Source organism: Podarcis liolepis (assembly GCF_965112155.1).
Source record: "Podarcis liolepis genome assembly, chromosome: 16".
Taxonomy (NCBI): domain Eukaryota; kingdom Metazoa; phylum Chordata; class Lepidosauria; order Squamata; family Lacertidae; genus Podarcis; species Podarcis liolepis.
In genome coordinates this window covers 13,844,901-13,865,010 of record NC_139567.1, presented here as the reverse complement: position 1 = coordinate 13,865,010, position 20,110 = coordinate 13,844,901, and the positions used below count along the sequence as shown (strand labels likewise).

The 20,110-nt window shown below is 45.9% G+C and overlaps 1 protein-coding gene across 2 annotated transcripts in view; it reads right to left on the bottom strand.

The window, feature by feature from the left end:
- Positions 1-384: 384 nt before the first annotated feature.
- Positions 385-20,110, bottom strand: part of DCPS (decapping enzyme, scavenger) — a 64,725-nt gene continuing 44,999 nt past the window's right edge. Inside the window, exons 4-7 of one of the 2 annotated variants that reach the window (XR_014520224.1) lie at positions 18,773-18,886; positions 7,800-7,910; positions 4,580-5,334; positions 385-812 (exon numbers count right to left, since the gene is read on the bottom strand). Coding sequence is in view for 1 of the 2 variants with exons in the window: in XM_083480723.1 (XP_083336849.1) it covers positions 546-812; positions 7,800-7,910; positions 18,773-18,886 (492 nt within the window). In the remaining variant the exon portion in view is untranslated. The remainder of the gene's footprint in view (positions 813-4,579; positions 5,335-7,799; positions 7,911-18,772; positions 18,887-20,110) is intronic. The other variant, XM_083480723.1, reaches the window with a different exon arrangement.

Here is a 20,110-nt window from a genome sequence, read left to right as displayed (position 1 = left end):
CAGCAAACTTTTTCAGCAGGGGGCCGGTCCACTGTCCCTCAGACCTTGTGGGGGGCCAGACTATATTTTGAAGGGGGAAAATGAACAAATTCCTATGCCCCACAAATAACCCAGAGATGCATTTTAAATAAAAGGACACATTCTGCTCATGTAAAAACACGCTGATTCCTGGACCGTCCGTGGGTTGGATTTAGATGGCGACTGGGCCGGATCCAGCCCCTGGGCCTTAGTTTGCCTACCCATGGTGTAGAATGTCTAAGATTTATGTGTGATAATTGTTAAAAGCACACACACACACCAAACATTAGGACACCAGATTGGGGAGAGGTGTTTTAACTAGGGGTGGCAAAGCATGCTCCCAAAAGGGGAAAAAAAGTCAATGCATCCAGAACATACCCATTTATTGACAGGAAGGAAATGCTCCAACAGCAACACGAAATATAACCTCCAATCTTACAAAACCATAAACAAAATGTCTTAAAAAAGCAATATAAAACGATCCCTATGAAACGTATGTACACTTAGTTCAACGGTCTTTTGAGAGTTTAGACCCGACCAGCTTCCTGGAATTTCTTCAGCAGGGGTTCGTCTGCCCGGAGGGCGAAGGTCAGGGTGCATTTCTGATAGTACTGGGAGTCGCGCTCCAGGTGGTCGATCACATCCGAGAGGAGGTGGGCTCGCTCCACGGTGCATCCAGGAGCGTCGTAGCCGAGGGCGGTGAAATGCACATGGAGGTGGAAGTAGGAGGGCTGGTAGTGCAGGTAAACTCGCAGCTGAGCCCCACCAATGCCAAAGCGCTTCACTATGGCTTCCTGGAGGGAGGGGGGAAAAAACGCTTGAAACCAGAAAGAGCCAACCTTTTCTGCAACCGCACCACAAATCATGCCAACATTCGTCTGCATTTCATACACTAGTCCAAATACTTTCGAAAGTGGCCATTACACCAGCACAAAACAGAAGAGTAAAAAGTGGCCTCAGTAAAGACTCTGGCCCCAGGAAACCCGTTGAGCTAAAAGTCCAGGGCAAATGAAAGCAGACTCAGCTTGGCGCTTAAAGGTAAAGGCAAAGGAACCCCTGACCATTAGGTCCAGTCATGACCGACTCTGGGGTTGCGGCGCTCATCTCACTTTATTGGCCAAGGGATCCTGCGTACGGCTTCCGGGGCATGTGGCCAGCATGACTAATCCGCTTCTGGCGAACCAGAGCAGCACACGGAAACACCGTTTACCTTCCCACCGGAGCGGTACCTATTTATCTACTTGCACTTTGACGTGCTTTCAAACTGCTAGGTTGGCAGGAGCAGGGACCAAGCAACGGGAGCTCACCCCATCAATGGGAATTGAACCGCCAACCTTCTGATCGGCAAGTCCTAGGCTCTGTGGTTTAACCCACAGCGCCACCTGTGTCCCAGCTTGGCAGTTAGAAGACATCTAACTTCGGCCTCTGGCCACACCCATCACAGGTGTATGGCCTGCAGAAGCTTGCCCAGAAGGGATTGTGGTCCTTGTACTGAAATGTTTCCCACCCCTGGTGCACCACTTTGGCAGGAACAAGAGACAGAGCCCTTTTGGTGGTGGCCCCAGATGTAGGGAATGCTCTTCTTAGGAAGGCAACCAGATGTTGGGGGGAACACTCCCAGACATTGCCAGATTCCAACTCCCACAATCCCTCACCATGGGCCACACTGGCTGGGGCTGTGGGAGAGCCACAGGTCCCTTTTCCTTGATCTAGATCCTTTCCCCATACCTGGTATTGTATGTGCAGGTTGCATTTTATGTGTGCGGAAATTTCACAAACACAAACAAACTCACTCATTGTCTCCCCGATACTCAGTAGCCGTACGAAGCAGAAAACCCCCGCAACAGACGCGTCACGTGGGGCTCCTTCTGTTCTGCTCATCTGTTTTAATTCTTATTTCCCTTTGGCTACCTCAATAACAAGGCCCACTGGGTTGAGAGCATGGTGGGTGGAAAAGATGAATTGCTGGCATCTTTCCCTAAACAGGGACCTTGCTTGGCTTTTATTGCGTTCCATTCCAACTTTTATCACACTGGAGGGTTTGGCGAGTTACAGGCTCCCATTACCGGAAAGTGTAATCAAAGCTATAAACAGAGGCACTGAACTTGTCAGATCCCCTTCAGAAACACCAGGGCTCTTATTTTGCTTGAGAATGCAGCGAGCCTTGGCCCAGTCTCAGACTTCATCTCCTGGGAACTGTGTTGCAATTCTAGTCCAAATTCTTCCAGGGGGTAAAGATGGGGGTGGGAGGAGAATAACTATCCACATTGGTTTTACTTCCCTGACCCTAACTATGCATTTTACTTGGAAGTAAATCCTACCGAATTCAAGAAGGGAATCGATTCACACCACTTGACCCCACCCCCAAAAAAGGTTAGAGGGGCAGGGAACACAAATAGCTCAGTGCACAGCAAAGGCCATCAAGCAAAAACCATTTTTGTCTGCCTCCAAGCGGAGGCAGCGGATGTCAGCTGACCCCTACGAAAACTCGATTTGAAGCTTAGTTACCCCCTTGGAAAAGATCAGGAAAAAGAGGGAGGGAAAGTGAGAGAAAAGCAGCGCATTCCAAAATAAACACTCCATGGACGAACTCATTGGTTCTGGGAGGGGCAAACTCTGTTCCAGCTGGGGATCCCAATTCCAGCTTATTCCCCCAGAATGAGCCAAAGAGGAACTGTGTCTTTTTCGCTCTACAGCCAGATAACCCTGACACCATCTTCATAATAATAATAATAATAATAATAATAATAATAATAATTTATACCCCGCCCATCTGGCTGGGTTTCCCCAGGCACTCTGGGCGGCTCCAAATAGAATATTAAAAAAAAAAACCAACAGCATTAGACATTAATAACTTCCCTAAACAGGGCTGCCTTCAGATGGCTTCTTTGTTTATTTCTTTGACATCTGATGGGAGGGCGTTCCACAGGGTGGGCACCACTGCCAAGAAGGCCCTCTGCCTGGTTCCCTGTAACTTCACTTCTTGCAATGAGGGAACTACCAGAAGGCCCTTGGCGCTGGATCTCAGTGTCCAGGCTGAACGATGGGGGTGGAGACGCTCCTTCGTGTAGCGTTCTGTAAAGTAAAAACCTTTTTTCTTTTTCTTTTTTTCTTTTTGAGGGGTTTGTGTGTCATGAAACCATCACTCTGTGAGAAAACCTATATATGTAAAGGATGTATAAATAAAACCTTGGCTTTACAGTGAGATGATAGGAACAGACATATAAAGGAGGCAGTTTTCTGCACACAGGGATCACTAGAAATAGCCTAAGGGGGTGGGGCGGGGGGGGGGGCAAAGGTGCTGTCAAACTGGCCAACAGAGCAGAAAAATAAATACAGTAATGGCGTGACTTAAGGCTACAACCCTCTGCTTACTTGCAGCCAATAACTCCCACTTTTACATGTAAATTAATTTGTTTGGCACATACCCTTTATGCCCCATAGATTAATTTATGTGTAAAAGTGGAAAGGAGTGGCTGAAAGTCTCCAGCACACAAAGGACTGTGGGGAAGGAAGGAAGGAGGCAGAGAGGAGTTTGCACCTCTGCTACTTAGCTAGGTACATCTCTGGAAGGACGCCTGTCTTTTATGTAAAGAACTCTCCTATGTACAAAGCCTCTTCTAGCATGACAGTCTAGGGTAACTGCTATCATGAAAGATAATCCATTGAATGGGACATCAGTTCTCTGATTTGCCTTGGTGATTATCCTCTACAACAACAACCTACAGGAAACTGATCATGTTGCTCTATTTCTGGGATGCAGAACCTGCCCTGTCGACGTTTAAACTTTGCATAGAAATGTTGTAAAGCAGAGCTCCTGCATCTCTTAGCATTTTGGTCCCATGCCCCACCCCAGCATACACAGCGAGAAGTCTTGTTCAGATGGAACTCTGCTCATATCCTGAGACTATGTGTGCTTTTTGGCTTTGCCCTGAACAATGATAGTTTTAAAAAAATAAATCCTCAAGAAATCAGGATAGCTCAAGCTAAGTATTTGTGAGAGGAGGGTATTTTCCTCTCTCTGCCAATATGCATAATGGAGTGTCCCCAGAATTAGTCCCCAGAACGTTTGCCACATCTCATGTAAGTTAGTACGTCCATGCCCTTGTTCACATATTAATTAACTCTAGGAAAGTTATAATCTAGCAGGCACTTTTCCCAGAAATTGTATTAAGCCTGGGGCACCTCAAGTCAGCTGGCTGGGAGCTCAGATTGTTCTGGGGACTCCTGTGACCGAGCTACCACCGTACGGTGGGAAAGTTTCATTGATACGGCTGTAACAACTCTGTGCTTGATTTAACACAGTTTTCGTTTGCACTCAGCAAACTTGTCCTCAACAAGATCACCTTCTATGTCAGACCCCAAACCCATCAGGAAGTCGCTTTCCTATAACCCACTGTGTCCAGCCTTTCCCCACTGAGGCTCTTTCAAGCTCCACATCTCTGTCCAATTTAGCTTTGCAGAACACTCAAGAGGCTGCTCTATGCTACTCTGTTCCAAGATTCTCTGACCCTGTGGATTACTGCCAGAGGTCTGTCTTCAGATTTAGTTGGATCCCTACCCTTGCCTCCTCTCCTGGGTCTCTCAGTGATGTTTGTTGTTTCTCTGGAGCCAGTGAGGACCCTTGGGGGAAGCACAAACCAACATTGTCCCACAAAGAAACTTTTTTCTATGCTGAAACTACGTAAGCAAAGTTCCAAGGCATTCAGAGTGGATCTGGATGTGGCTAGGAGAAGCAAAGATGCTGGCATGAACTTGTTGGATTTCATGGCAGGAAGCAGAAACAGACTGACCTGGCTCTGTTTAAACTCCACTATCACCCAAATCAACAATTTAGCCATTGTTAGGACCCAGTCATAGGTGATGGTGAAAAAATGTGAAAATGGAATAAAGGCTATTTTTGGTTGCACTGGTTCCAAGTTGCTACCTGCTGTTTATACAAAGGCAGTCCCCTCCCACCTTGGATAGAATATTTAAAAGACAAGTGAAAAGCTCATGCAATTTTCAGCTGTATGGCTCTACTATATATAACTGGCTGAACAGGAAGCTAAGCAGGAAGAAGGAATTAGAGAGGTTTTCCCACTTGAACACAGGACAAGAAGGGGATGGATACATGTTAAAGCTTCCATTTTTGTTCACACAGATCTCTTCAAAGTATTTTAGAAACAAGTCTACAGATGCAACCTAGGGAAGGTAGACATTGAAATTAGTTCGGTTGCAAGTGGAAAAAACTTATCTTATTCCGTGTTCCTGTTTAGCTACGTGCCTGAATCCCTGGGATTTCATTGGTACTTTGGAGCGCCTTGTGGTCAGGTTCTGGAGGAGGAAGCAGGTCTCAATCAGGGTCTCCAGTAAACCATCTTCAGCTCCTTGCCTCCTGCACCACCAGTGCCGTTAGCCCCTCAGCAGACCCTTCTGTTCCAGCCTGAGCACTGCCAGCTGACCACCCAGGTCAAGGGGGACACATACTTGTGGCTGATTGTTTCAGAAGAGCACAATGCCCCTACCAACCCTTGTTGAACATCTTCTGTATTCATGGAAATAACCAGAAGACCTTATCATTGATATGCTGCTAAAATGCACCATTAGCTAGGAAAAACCTCTGGTTTCTGAAGCAATTAAGTGATGCACGTGGCATTTCCAAAGCACAGATGAAAGCTGGGTGAAAAAGAGGGCAGGTCTCCTGCACCTTTAACAGTTGTGTGCAAGAGAGAATTAAAATTAAAGGGGCAGGAGCTCTGTCCTGCTTTTCACCTGCCCACCCTACACATTAGGTGGGCAGAGAAGGGATAGTTTTTGCAAAGCTGATCTACGCAGCTCAATTCTATACCCATGTTTCCTTCAATGCAAGCCTCAGAGCTTGCTCCCGTGTTCAATGTGCACAGGACTGCGGTCTCTCCCAGCCTTTAAGCCAATTCCTCCAGAATTTCCATGTGGGTGCCAGCTGTTCGGCACAGTGCCACTCAATTCTGAAGAGTTCTGCACAACATCTGGCCCCAGAGAGACACATTTCATTTTGTCAGTTTTGTCTGGCAGCAGGCAATTCATCACTAGGGAGAAATAATTGTCCCCAGAAGACTAAGAAGTGGTGGCAGAGGGAAAGGAAATGGGGAGGCAGAAGAGGGGGGAGGGCGGACCATAGGCAGGAGAAGCGGTAGATCCATACCATGGTGTAGAAACTGCTGGGTCTGAAATATTCAAAATAAATTGTGAAGAGTAAGCATGAATTCTTCTGGATTGCCAGCTGAGATGCTGACATGGGCAAATGCCTCACAAAATTCACAGGAAATGAGTAAGTAGCTAAAGAGGAACAGAGGGCCTTTCAGATGCCACCCCCCCAACCCCCAAATTTCCTCTTGCTTCTGATGCCAGTAAAGTTGATATGTGTATTACACATGTATGCTGGGGGATGGGGATCAGCTATAATCCTTTTCACAACTTTGGGCCTCTCAAATGCGGGTGGAGGTAAGATATGCTTTCTAGCCCCAAAGAGGGAGAAAAAACATTTCAAAAGCAAAACCTTAAAGAAAAGTTCAAGGTTAGCACTGTTGTGAAGGGTGGAGAGAAGATATAAGGAAGAAAGCTGTGCTGTACCAAGTCAGGTTTTATTGGTCCATCTAAGCTCAATGCTGTCTACACAAACTGGAAGCGGCTCTCCAGAGTATCAGGCAAAGGCCTCTCCCATCCTTATCTAGAGATTCAATCTTGGATCTCCTGCATTCAAAGAAAGTGCTCTACCATGGAGTTGGACCCTTCCCCAACTAGCATGCAGGTATTCGCTACCTGTGTGTTTGTGATTACTTACGTTGCGTGCAATTAGATCATTCATTTGGTCCTACAATGGAGAGACACAACACCACCTGCTCATCTTCAGAGGAGATTTCCCGTCATGGCTCTGGATTCATAATTGCAAACTACCTAGGGCTGCAATGGGGAACCTCCTCTGAAGGCAGACAGGCACTCCTGCTGTTCATCTCTGCATTTGGAGCCAATCAGGTAGGGGGGAACTTTGGTCCTCTGAATATTGCTGAACTACAACTCCCACCATTCATGGCCATTGGGTCTACTTGCTGGGGCTGATGGGAGTTGTAGTCCAGCAACATCTGGCAGTGCAATGGTTCTCCACACCTGATCTACATGAATTCTTATTCTTCTTGAATACCCTCGTGTGCTCAAGCACTACAGTGGTGACTTACACGGCCTTTAAAAGTAGCATAAAAAAAAAATTCAAGCTGTAGTGGGGGGTCCAGTATCATACTAATGATGTGTGGAAAGCAGGACTTGGTCACCACGACACTATCATCTTAACTGCCACCAAGGTGGCCAGCTTCAACTTCAGCTTTCTGTTTAACAGCAATTTGATCTACAGCCGTGAGCTCCATGCCACAAAATATTGTTTCTTCCTGTTTTTTTTTAATTATTTCTACATCAGACCACTGTTAAATGCATAGTAGTAGGCTAGGGTTCCCCCTCTTTCATCTCCTTCATCAGTTGGCAACTCTATGATCCATTAATTTGGGGGAGCAGGGATTGCAGTTCCCCACAATGAAAGAGAGCTAGTAATTGGGGGGGGGGGACACACACACGCTGCGACTAAAATGTGACCTTGAGGAACAGCACCTGGACTGCCACAACTGCCTGCTTATTTTGTGCAAAGGTGTGTGAGAGAAAGAGAAAGCAAGCAGATAGTCAGCAATGAACAAGGAAGCTGGCGTGAGCTCCGCTAATACAGAATCAGGAGGGGGGGAGGGAATCAATTAAAAAGAGATGAGGAGGCTCACCTTCCCTTCTCGTGAGATGTTCTTCAGCAAAGGCAGGTGCTCAGCAGTCAGATCCCTGAGGGACTTGATTCCCCGGCAGTGGCAGATAGCAATTAAGTATAAATCATCTACCTGTAGAGACAGAATAGACGGCAGAGCTTAGATACGCTGAGAAAAGATTATTAACTTCTGCCAAAGCAAATCATGAATTCCAGGCACCCAAATAAAGATGCAAGGCAGAGGCCATCTACCTTTTCAGACCCACAAACACATTTACAAACCAGAGCACGTTTACTGGGAACCGCACAGCAACTGCAACCAAGCACACACTTTCACCTAGAAGTAGCCAATATGGTGCCTTCCAGATGTTGTGGAATACAACTCCCACCAGCCTCAGCCAGTATGGCCTATAGCTGTGCATGATGGGAGTTGAAGTCCAAAGCATCTGGACAGCTACCTCTGCCGTAACCTATTCTATTGGCTACAAGAGAATGCCTCTTTCAAGCCTACCCCAGAAAACACTCCGGGTGCCAAGGAAGGCCTCGGTGCAGGGGCGCGGACTTATAAAAAATATTGGGGGGGGGCCGGGAAAGCTCATGAATAATAAATAAGCTCATGAATATGCAGATAAAGTGGCGCCGCCTCCTCGTGAGCGAATAGGGGAGAGCGTGCTGCGCCTATTAATCAGCTCCGAAGGAAATTGGGTGGAGCTTTTGCTCGGGAGGGAGGGCAGGAGGCATGCAGCCCGACCCTGTGCATTTTGGGCTGGGGGAGGGGCGGCGGTGGCGCTCTGCTGGGGGGCGCCCGAGATTATTGGGGGGGCTGAGCCCCCCCAAACGAATTTTTGAGGGGGCTCGGGCCCCCTCAGGCCCCATGGAGTCGGCGCCTATGCCTCGGTGGCAGGGAAGGCCCAGCTGACCATACCCCTTGGAAGGCTCAGCATTAGTAAGAAAGGGTCCTTTGGCAGCATGTGCATGTGCCCCTTCACCTGAATGAGATAAAGACACCCTGAAGGCAGGGTCAATGACAGCTAAGACAGCAGCTCCCAATGGGTGGTGGCTGGCTGTTGAATGCATGCATAAGTGTCTGCATGTAGGCATACATTAAACACTCACAGCAGCAATAATAGAAACTACCTTCTTAGGAAGACAGACTAGTTTTCTGGACACATGGGGTTGTATCAAATGTTAGTCATACGAAGACGCACTTAACGGACATGACTAATTTAGGTCCATGAATTTTAATGGGTCTATTTTGAATAGAACTTAAGCAGAACCCACTAACTAACCCAGCAGGCTAGCAGAAGCCGGCCCAGGGGCTCCTGCTAGTGCAATGGGGCTTTTCCTGCTCTCCCCCAAATCTGCTCCAGAGGGTCAGGAGAACCAGCAGAACAGTGGATGGGGGAAGAAGGAAAGGAGGACTGTTCTGTCTGGCAAGCAGAAATAAAAGAAGTGCCATGCTGAATTCCTACTATTATGTTTTTTTATGGATGAGCACTTAATTCTGTAATACCATAGCAGTTTTACCATAGGATCTGCTGTTTGCGCTAAACAGGCCTTGGCAGATTGCGGAGGGGTCCCTTGGTGGCATTTGCAATAAAAGTCGGAGAGGCATCTTTGGGGTTGTGTGAGTTGCGGCAGGTGGCACGAGCGAACATCCCTCTTCCTGGGTAACGCTGCCTTCCTGGATGATAAAGGCAGAGCTTGTTCCCCAGGTATTTTCTTTTTTAAAAAAAAAATTTTTATTGGGTTTTCCACTTTTATAAAGACAAAACACACACAAAGAAATAACACATAACAAGACATGTATAAATTCAGCCAATCCTCGTTTCATAACCTTGTTCCCTGACTTCCCCCCACCCCCCCTCGTGCATCCCAATTCCCAAAATTATATCAGCAAGTTGGTATTTCTCCTCTTAACCATCTTATTCTTCTTATTACCTCTTTTGTAATTAAAATTGATATTCCTAAGTTGGACTTAAGTTCTCTTCCATCGATTTTTCATTTTGTCCTAATTAGAAGTCATATTAACCAAACCTTAAAGTCTTGAGAGTTCCTGAGAATCTCCTCTTCCCTCCCTCCCATCCCCGGTTTTTGTCCCTTCCCAATGAAAGTCCAAAGTCGAAATTCTCAGCCTGGGTTTCTCACGTCCGAGGCTTTCAAGTCTCTTTCAGTCCCTCTCCGCCGGTCTTGTTGGTAGTCCTTTATGTCAGTCGTCGAGTCTGGAAAAAGCTCTTTCAGCATCCAAATATATTCTCTTCCCACAAGGAGATTTGTAATCAACTGCTGGAAAAATTCCACAAAGCCTGTATCCTCAGAACCAAAGTCCAAACGGAGGCCCCAATCATGTCTCTTTGTTTTAAGTTCCTGTATTCCATATTGTCCCAGGGCCTCCTCCTTCTTCTTCTGCATCTTTCGCAGACTTGTGGTAGGTGTGTTCCCAAAGTCTCCTTGCTTGTATTCCACAGATGTCAGCTTTTGGATGTTGCTTCCCAAAGTTACTTTCTCTTTTTCTTGTTTAGTCTCTTCCACCTCTGAAAATATTGTTTCCCCTTCAGCTGTGGATTCTTTCTCATTCAGGTCTTCAACACAAACAGCAGAGTTGCCTGTTCCCAAGGTCATAGTCACAAGTTGTTTATTCATGGCCAAGCTCTGCTCTTGTAAGGTTCCCACCAACTGAAACATCCTTTCGATTTCGGCTAGTAACTTTCCATCCACAGCCATTGTATCCATTGTAATTTCACAGAGTTCCCCCTAGGGGGAATCTGGTTACTTGTTAATCTTTTGCTCAACAACCCTTTAGCTTCTTATTATCACTTTGTTTCCAACAATTTTGATTCAATTGTAGCTTGTCTTAGTCCAGAGGGATCTTAAACAACAATTTTTCCGCTTTAAATTGCCCGTTTGACAGCTTTGACAGCTGTCAAACTCCGCGGCTCTTACACAGGCACAAAGGCAGGACGTTCCCGAGCCCGGGAGGGGGGGGTAGTTTAAAACAAAAAGAAGGCTTCTGAAACTCCACTCTCCGGCATAAAATTTCCCTTAGCAAAATCTTGAAAGTTAATGTCCTTTTTAACTCACCCCACCAAGGGTAGGCTCTCCAGCTTAGCTCTTATGTCGTTGCTTAGATCTTCTGCAAGGGGGGGGGTGCGGACTTCCTTTTAGCACACCCCCCGGTCGTCTCTAATTCAGGGTAAAAAATTTTAAAGTCCCAATCCGTCTTACTCACGGGTAGTTCTTTCAGTCCAGATTTTCAAGGAAGGAAGTCGGCGCTCTCTGGTTATGGCTCGCGGCTTCGCTCCACCGAGGTAGCGATCGACTCTCAGTGCCACGCCACCCCCGTATCCCCTCCGCAGCCTTTAAAAAGGCTCTTTGCGAATCAGGGGGGGCGCTTAAGGCACCCGCCGAGTCTTCAGTCCGCAGGCTTCCGCGCCTGCGGTTTTTAAGGGTCCCCGCGTCGCCGGCGCGGCAAAGACCCATCCTCAGTGGAGCCGATTCCCTCCGGAGCTCGGAGGGAATCCGCCATTTCCAGATCGCGTCAACCCGGAAGTCTTGTTCCCCAGGTATTTTCCAGCAAGATCTCCAACACTCTGAGAGAGCAAATGCGGAAAGTGAAACATTTGATATCTTCCGAGATTGCATTACCGATACTCTGGGACGGGCTCCAATCACTAGGGCGCTCTAAATAACTCTTCTCAATAATGAATGGATCGTTTGACAATGTCAACTTTGTCAGAAACGTTGCTTAAGAGCATATTTTGGCTAGACTTCCAGCGCTTCCCTGAATACGTTCAGGAATGAATGTTAAAACATCTGGATATAAAAGTTGTTTAACTCCCAAAGGAATGTTGCACATCACCGTGGCCCACTCAAGGTGCACAGAAGTTGCTACAAGAAAACCGAAAAGCCACCTGGGAAGAAAGCCACCTGGGAACTATTCGGCAATACAGAGGCAGAGGAGCACGACTGGAAAGTTAAACCATAGAAATTGGATGTATACATAACACAGGTATAGAAATCAACACTAAAGCACTTGATGTGCAGCCAAGTAGGCATATAAGCTCTACGTAACAATGGCCACACTCTGAATGTTAATCTATATAATTCGCAGTGGGTTTTGAGCAAGGGCAGATTAAGACTTTTAGAAAAGGCGGAGGAAGGACGAGACACATAGATATAACAAGGGCAAAGAGAACCATCCAGCTTCCTGGCTCACACACCAAAAATCTATTTTTGGATATTCCCAGGGAAAGAGCCGTCCAAATAATTCAATGGAAAAATCCAAGTTTTTAATGTAACTGAGATAGTATCCCTCTCTCTCTCTCTCTCAAATCTCAAAATGGAGCATAGATATATTTCCAAAATGGCACCATGAGGATTGTGCCTGCTCAGTAGGCACAGAATGCTGATGACTGTTGGAAAGGGTGGGAGGAAAACAGGGACTGGGGCTGCCAGGGAAAACAGAATGGAGCAGCTTGAACCAGGAACAGAAGTACAGTGGTACCTCGGGTTAAGTACATAATTCGTTCTGGAGGTCCGTTCTTAACCTGAAACTGTTCTTAACCTAAAGCACCACTTTAGCTAAAGGGGCCTGCTGCTGCGCCGCCGGAGCACAATTTCTGTTCCCATCCTGAAGCAAAGTTCTTAGCCCAAGGTACTATTTCTGGGTTAGCGGAGACTGTAACCTGAAGTGTATGTAACCCGAGGTACCACTGTATATGACAGGGCAACATTTTGTTGTTGTTGTTAAGCACATCAACTACCTAAAATTTTCTTAGTGCTATAGAGATATTAAAATATATATGTACAGTGCTCCTTCAATCCTTGCTTGCTGTTCACAATCTAACGAACACGATACAAAAGGAAAAAAGGCATGGGGAAGGAAGAGGAAAACAAGCATTGAAGTCTCTGCTCCTTCACTGGAGGTTGGATGGGAACAGGTTACCCTCCCTCTGAGCACAATACTTTTCCTGGGGGGCAGGAGATGGAGTAATGGCTGCAGATGACATAATGTGCAATGCTAAAGGCCTCATGAAGCTTGAGGAGGTTAGGAGCTAACTGTGAAAACTACCCGAGGGGTGTGTGTTATTCACACAAAAAACCCAAAAAACCAAAAACCATGTGTAGTCCAAACTTCAGGTGCTGAAGTCTTCTAGCACTGAAAGATTTCTACATTTGAGGCCATCAATGTGATCCAGCAGAAAGTGTGCAGGATCTGGGAACTCTTCTTTCAAATGTTGGTCTCCCCAGGATTTCAAGAGTCGGCCCTGGGCATAGGCACTGTCCCCAGTTCCCCCACTCTGATCCCCCACTGTCCTCAGTCCCTTCCCCACCCCAAATTTCTGTAGTTGTAAGATCATGACACCCCACCTATAACAAATGGGATAACAAAATCCTGTTAACTGGTCTGAGCCCAAGAGATAAGGGGGGTTATTTATACCTGTAAGCCACCCAGAGTGGCTGAAGAAACTCAGCCAGATCAGCAGGGTATAAATAATAAAATTATCATCATCATGATTATTATTAAACTAAAGTAAATAACTATTTTTAAAACCACCCAAATGCAATTGCTCTTTTGGTTATTTCTTAAAAAAACAAATCAGACACAAACGAGGAATGCGGTCTCTATGGAAAGTGTTAGAAACATACATGAAAGAGAAGTGGAACTTCCAGCTGTTGCTCAAGCACTTGAATTCTTAGAAGTGCTTGCAACTAAAAATACCCCTCACCCTTTCAAGTCTGGAACTGGCAACAATCCAAGGTGAGATTTGGAGCTCTGACTGCATGCTGCTCTACACTGGACTCCGGGTAACAATTAGTCATGCTGAGAGAGCAACGAACCAGCAGCTAAGTCTGAGGAGTGTGAGAGATGACCCTTTGCAGAGTTCAGATTGGTCAAGTTCCAGCTAGAATAAAATAATATATTGGGCCCAGAATGAGTCCACAAAGAGGGGCAGTTTACAGCCACTGCAAATGCTGTTTATTTCACCCTGGTACGTCCTCAACGAGCCTTCAAAAAGCCTTACAGAGCAATCCAATTCCCACCTTGCACCTTGGTCCTCCCTTCAGCTCTCCGGGCTGAGCTGGCCTCCCACTGGCTGCCACAGTGGCTGCGGCCACCATGAATGACGAGGCTGTGGCTGTGGTTCCTTCCACCACTCCACAAAACCTTGCCGGTGGAAGTTCTGATTATGCCCTGAATCTGGTACGCTCTCCCCTTCTCCCTTCCCCACTGAATGGCGGTTACCTTGTTCTCTTCCTAGTAGGAAGCAAATCACAATATACTGTTTTGCCTGACCAGTCATTTAGCCTGGTTTGAGAAAGTGGAGCCCACCATTTCAAACTAACTTATGATGGTTCGCATGCACTCTACAAACCAGGTTTGGAAACCACGATCAAACCTTGGTTTCCAAGGGAAGCACAAACCACAGTTCACTGGCAGATATGACGCAAAACATTACTATTTGCCTCAAGCTAAGTGTAAGCCAGGCACAGGGAAGGGGCACCTAGGAGATGCTGCGATCCACAGGCCCTACTGGGAAAAGGCCAAAATGGAAGAGCCAGTTAAAAGCAAGATAGCTTAAAGTACAGAAACTTCAGCTATTTATTGAGTTTAGGTTCTTTGTACAGATCCAATCTCACAGTCCATTCCCTGGGCAAAACAGACTCCATTTCCCTCTGTAGATTCCAAGAATTCAGTCTGGCCCCAGTAAGAAGGACAGTTCTGTGAATAGAATCACCCCAGCTTGTGAGATCTGTGGTACTCCAATGGTCTATTTCCCAGAGCTATACTACTTAGGGACCAATTGGTTCAGTGGGTCTCTTGCTAGTTCCTCCTTGGGAGATTCTAGGGTCACACCTAGTGACCCTACCCAGGTTTTTCTCTTTAAAAAGCTGGGGTGAAAGGGGGAAATTCTTATCAGAGGCCCCCAAACCTCCTTGCAGCTTCAGTGGTGTCAAGAAAAGACACCCTCAGGGCTCTGCTCCTCATCCCTCCTCCAGCACCTGAAAACAGCTACCTCTGGGCTATTTAAATCCAAGGGCTTTTCATCAGTCCAAGGTGAAAGCTGCTGCTCCCTGTCCCTCCCATTTCTTGACTGGGCTGCTGCTCACTCCTACAAAGGTGGATTGGGGACTTCTTAAATGGGCAGTCATGGTTGATGCCTGTCTGCCTGAGATGATCTCCTATGATGGTCTACTAGGAAAGAAGAGAGGGGATGTCTGTGCATGAGGGGATGTGGGGATGAGAGGAAGAGAGTGAACAAGCTCAAAGCTCCTTGAAGGCTCATCCTTGTAGTCTGAACCAGCAATGCATGAGCAATGGCTGCTGAAATCCAGATCAGTAGCGGAAATGGATTTTCAGTGTTTCATGGTGGGGCTTTGGCCTCCTCCTAAATCATTGTCTCATTAGATTTGTGCATTGCCTACACCAGCCCCTCTTGTGAAAGGTAGCAAGCCCTGTGGCCACATTACAACCATCAAAAATTAGATGTTAGCTCCTACCTTAAAAACTGTGCCAGTTTTTAAAACTAATAAAACTGCTAAATATTACTAAAAAGATCCAATAAATATTACTAAAAAGATCTTTTTCTTAGCACGAAGTACACACATCCCCGAGCACAAGCTGTTCCTTACTCTGGGCAGAATTCAGTAAGTACTCCAGCTGAATCTCCGCCACACAACCTTCCTATTTTAGCTTCAGGATCTGCTGTTGGCCCAAGCCCACACACTAATGGCATGGCTTGGACATTGGACCATGGGCCGCCTGCATCCTGCCAGGGCAGAACTGGCTGCTTTGGTTGCCCTTCAGGCCCCTGGATGGAATAAATCTCTTTTTTCTGTAGTACAACTATTAATTTGATTGACATGGACTAATCCCCTGGGATCCCACCTCAACACACGGGCTGGACGATACGTCTCCTAATTCCACCCGGCAACATCTGTTGCTTTGTTTAGCAAGCAGCTTCCGTGAAAACAGCTTGTAGAGATCACTTGACAGTTCAAATAACATCAGCTCCAAGGTTGCTCTTCTTTTATTGAGGTCACAGGTCCTCTGAAGAATTTCAGATTGTCAAGGTGCACCCCCCCACCCCACCCCCCCACTTATTGCTGTCCTCCAATAATTAAAGGCCTGCAATAAAGTCCCCTGTCTTTCCCAATTAGGCCCCCCACCCATCCCAGGGAAAACTCCCCAGTGGAGTATGTTTCAAAACCCTACTGTATTAGGATTGCTTTTGAAATTCTTCTGGATCCTCCCCTGTCAACTGGAAGCTCAGAAATCCATGGGAGCTTTCGGAGAAAAATGACTTGGCTACGTAATCCATGCTCTAGTAACTCCCAGACTGGATTACTGCAATGCGTTCTGAATACTGATCACTGACTGTAATAAAGAGATTGACTCCAATGTGCTCTATGTGGGGCCATGGGCTGTTCGCGTCTGGATGATGCAGGTGGAGGGTTTGCCAAGCATTCAGGGAAGGGCTCCAGCGGGATGTGGAAGACTTTGCCAGAATAGGGGCAGCCTGACAGTGAATATCCAGGATGTATGTCCTTCAACCTGCTCTCTTGCCTCATCCCACCTCCTTCTCAGCTGTCAAAGTCTCTCTCTGACACTTCCACAGTGCCTGTCGCGCCACCTACCCTGGTGGCATCAGACACTGGTTGTAGCCCTGCCTCTCCGGGGATATTCTGCTGGCACCATCTGTCTCCCTAGGGAAGAGACAACTTCCCCGTTACCTAGATCCAGGAAGCACCAAAGGCGGCGAGAACAGATGGCACAGAAGGAGATTGCAAAAATGCTTGCTGTTGCTGCACTATCTTGAGCCTGCCCCATTCCTATATATAGGATACCAAGAGGGTGTGCCAGTGTTGGATCAACATCTAAAGCTTTGAGATTTGGATCACCTGCCTTTGTTGCAGCTGTAGGTAGGATTAATTATGTGCATTGCCTGAAGTGCCGCATGCCAGCGATTTGCACATGCATTGCAGCAATCTAAACATGGAAACCTTTTGAAAGAATTCTTGTTCTTCAGCAACTGGGAGCCAGGACAGACTGCCCTTTGAAGACGACTTGGAAACTTCAACTGGTCCAACAGGCATCAGCCAGATTACTGGTTGGGGTTCCACTTGTAAGTCACATAACCCCTGTTTCAAGGCAGTTACATTGGTCACCAGTTTGTTTCCAGCCCCAATCTGAGGTGCTCATGCTAAGAGTTTTAAACCCCAAATGACTTAGAGATTGTGCCCTTCTCTACAGACCCTCTTGGTAGTTTCACCCCCCTCAGAAGCTTGTGGTGTGCTTGCCCAGGAAAGGCCATTCTCTGTGACAGTCCAAGTTTTGGAATTCCCTCCCCGCAGAGCTGTATCTGGCACCTTCATTATACGGATTTCATTGTACGCTGTGTCTCTTGCTACTCACAAAAGCCTTTCAAAACCAATTTTAAAAGCAGCAGCAGGTGTACGTAAAAATAATAATTAGAGGCAGGAAAATCCAAAGGTGAGGTGAGGTGCAATCACTGTCTGGAAGCCAATGTTAGCAAAAAACAAACAAAAAAAACCAACAACAACAAAACTCTCAGCAGACCAAAATGATTTTGATGAAGAAGCAGCATAAAGGAGATGATCTCTATGATATAAAGGACCCAAGTTTATGACTGCTTGTTTGTTGAGAGTGCAAAGGTGCCGATTGGTCATGGGGAACTTCTCTGACCGAGAAGACCAAGTTATGCTTTTTCATCACTTGCATTTTAGAAATAGGCAACCTTTTTTTCGGTGGTACAGCTGTTTATAGGGCAACTGTCCTTTTATATAATACCTTAAGGCAGAGTGAAAAGCTCTCAGGCATTATCAGGAATGGAATGATTAATTTGGTCAATTAAAAGTATTGCTGCAAATCCAAGCTTGCAGATTATGAAAATAAGGCTTTGGCAAGTCAAACGTTAACAGAAATTCCAGTTACAGATAGGTAGCCGTGTTGGTCTGCCATAGTCAAAATAAAAAAATTCCTTCTGAAGAAGTGTGCATGCACACGAAAGCTCATACCAAGAACTAACTTAGTTGGTCTTTAAGGTGCTGCTGGAAGGAATTTTTTTATGTTAACAGAAATTGTATGAGATGAAATAAAAGCAATATTTCTGTTAGATCTGTCAGGATCCTAAGAATGCCAAAATGTCAAATTTCTAGCCTTTGCCACTGTTTTCATTTTTACTATAGGGAGCTTAAATGGGCATCTATACTGATGACCAGTTCCCAAACATAGTAACAGTCAAATTTCTTTCTTTCTTTCTTTCTTTCTTTCTTTCTTTCTTTCTTTCTTTCTTTCTTTCTTTTTTACTGGAAGTTGGTGAATTACACAACAAAAAGAAAATGCACCATATCTGGTACTGCAAGCTGCTCTATATAAAGAAGTTTTTTCACTATTCAGGCAGCTGTAAACAGGCATTTTTAGAAGTCTCATTCTACAGATGGCAAAGCATTGTTCCAAAAGAGCAGGGGAAAGGGAGTAGAGCTTCAAGTCAGGACTCATGTAATGTCCTCAAGAGACTGAAGGGTGGGGTAAGCACACTGAATGCAAAACTGTGTGTCCTCCAACATTACACAGATCATCAGCAGGGAGACTCATTTAATTCCTAGGATCCCTGTTCTCCTATGAAGGACAAGCACACCCCACGAGTCCATTTCTCATTGTTGAAATCCCCTCTACCTACTGTACCCTGAAGCAGCCTATCTCAAAGTGATTATAAAAGCAAAGAGCTGCTCTGCCCTTTTGGTTAAAAGAACCAGATAACCTTGTTTACAGGCTTCACATAGGCATCTGTTTGGCCACAGGATGCTAGACTAGATGGGCTTCTGGCCTGATCCTGCAAAGCTCTGCTTGGGTTTCCTTTCAAGGTGTAGCTGAAAGGTGAAAATATCCATATTCTGGAATATTATCTTTCCCCCACAATTAAAGATAGCAGCTGTCCCTCCAAAGAATAAAGAAAAATCTTAACTAACCTGCTTTTGATTCCACTTAAAATCTGGTATGAGAACAAACCCATGGGCAGGATCCGGGTTTTCGTAGATTATTCGATCAGCCTCGGCCTTCTTCTCCAGGATGTTGTATACCCACTAGGGAGAAAAGAAACACAGGGGGGAAAACCCAAGCATGATAAATTGTCAACATCAAATAATGCATCTCTCTATCCCAGGCTGTTTATATATTTATTTTATAGATGGATGGATGATAGATAGTTTTGCTCTCTTGCTTGTGGAAACCTCATTACAAGTATAAAAACTGCATTTGGATTCAGGAAAGAGCCAAACGATTTCAAAGCTAATAAAAATTGAGGTTAATTATCCACAAAACAATCAAATGTCATGTGTCAGGACCCTGGTCGATAGATACGGGGCAAGAGGGAATTACTCTCTTCATGTGCCATCATTGCCCTCTTGGACAGATGAATTAGTGGGGAGGATGTATTTGCCTTCCTCCAAAGGGTTATGTATCCGCCGTCTCTGAAAGCAGAACCCCCACACTGAATAGATTCTTAAGACAGCGTGTTTCCAAAGCACAATTGCAGCGCTCCCGTGCAAGAGAGTTTGGAAAGGGATTATCCTTGAAATTGGAGTAGAGCTTCAAGTCAGGACTCATGTAATGTCCTGCAAGAGAACTGCTTAAGTGCAGTGTGTGGGGAGGAATAAGAGATCGTTTGTGAAATAAAACAGTAATGACCAGGGGCTTTGTGCCAGTCCTAACCCTGGGATCAAATTGAGGACTCTTGAGTCAGAAGGGGAATAGCAGGAGGCTGGTTTAAAGAGAGAGGATTCCAAGAAGGGAGAGGTGGGACTTTGGTCTGTCAACAACTAGCACCTGGACCACAGACTAGGCAGGCATAAGGGTCACCTTGTCACAGTCTTGCTTCCCACTATGGTGGCAGGTGCTACTGTATTTCCATTTAAATGGCTGTGATACGAAACCACCTTTGGAACAGCACTTTATGTAAAAATATTGTTCGATATACAGCAGACCCACGACTTAAACACATTTAACTTGTGTGCATTCAGCTTTATGCACTTGGCATAACAACAACAACAACAACAACAACAACATTTCAAAGGGGATGGGCATCTGGGGGAAAAACCTTTGGCAATCCCACCTGCCATTGCATCCAATGTGTTTTTTGACTATATACAATTTGTATTTACTCAATGCCTACTTTATAAAAGATCTCCGTGGAAAATATTTGCCGGGGTTTATTTGCAAGAAGAGCTCCGTTACACCTAGTGCTTTTTTCTTTCTTTCTGCCTGATAATGAAAACTAAGATACTTTGCATGTTTCTTTACTTGCCCTC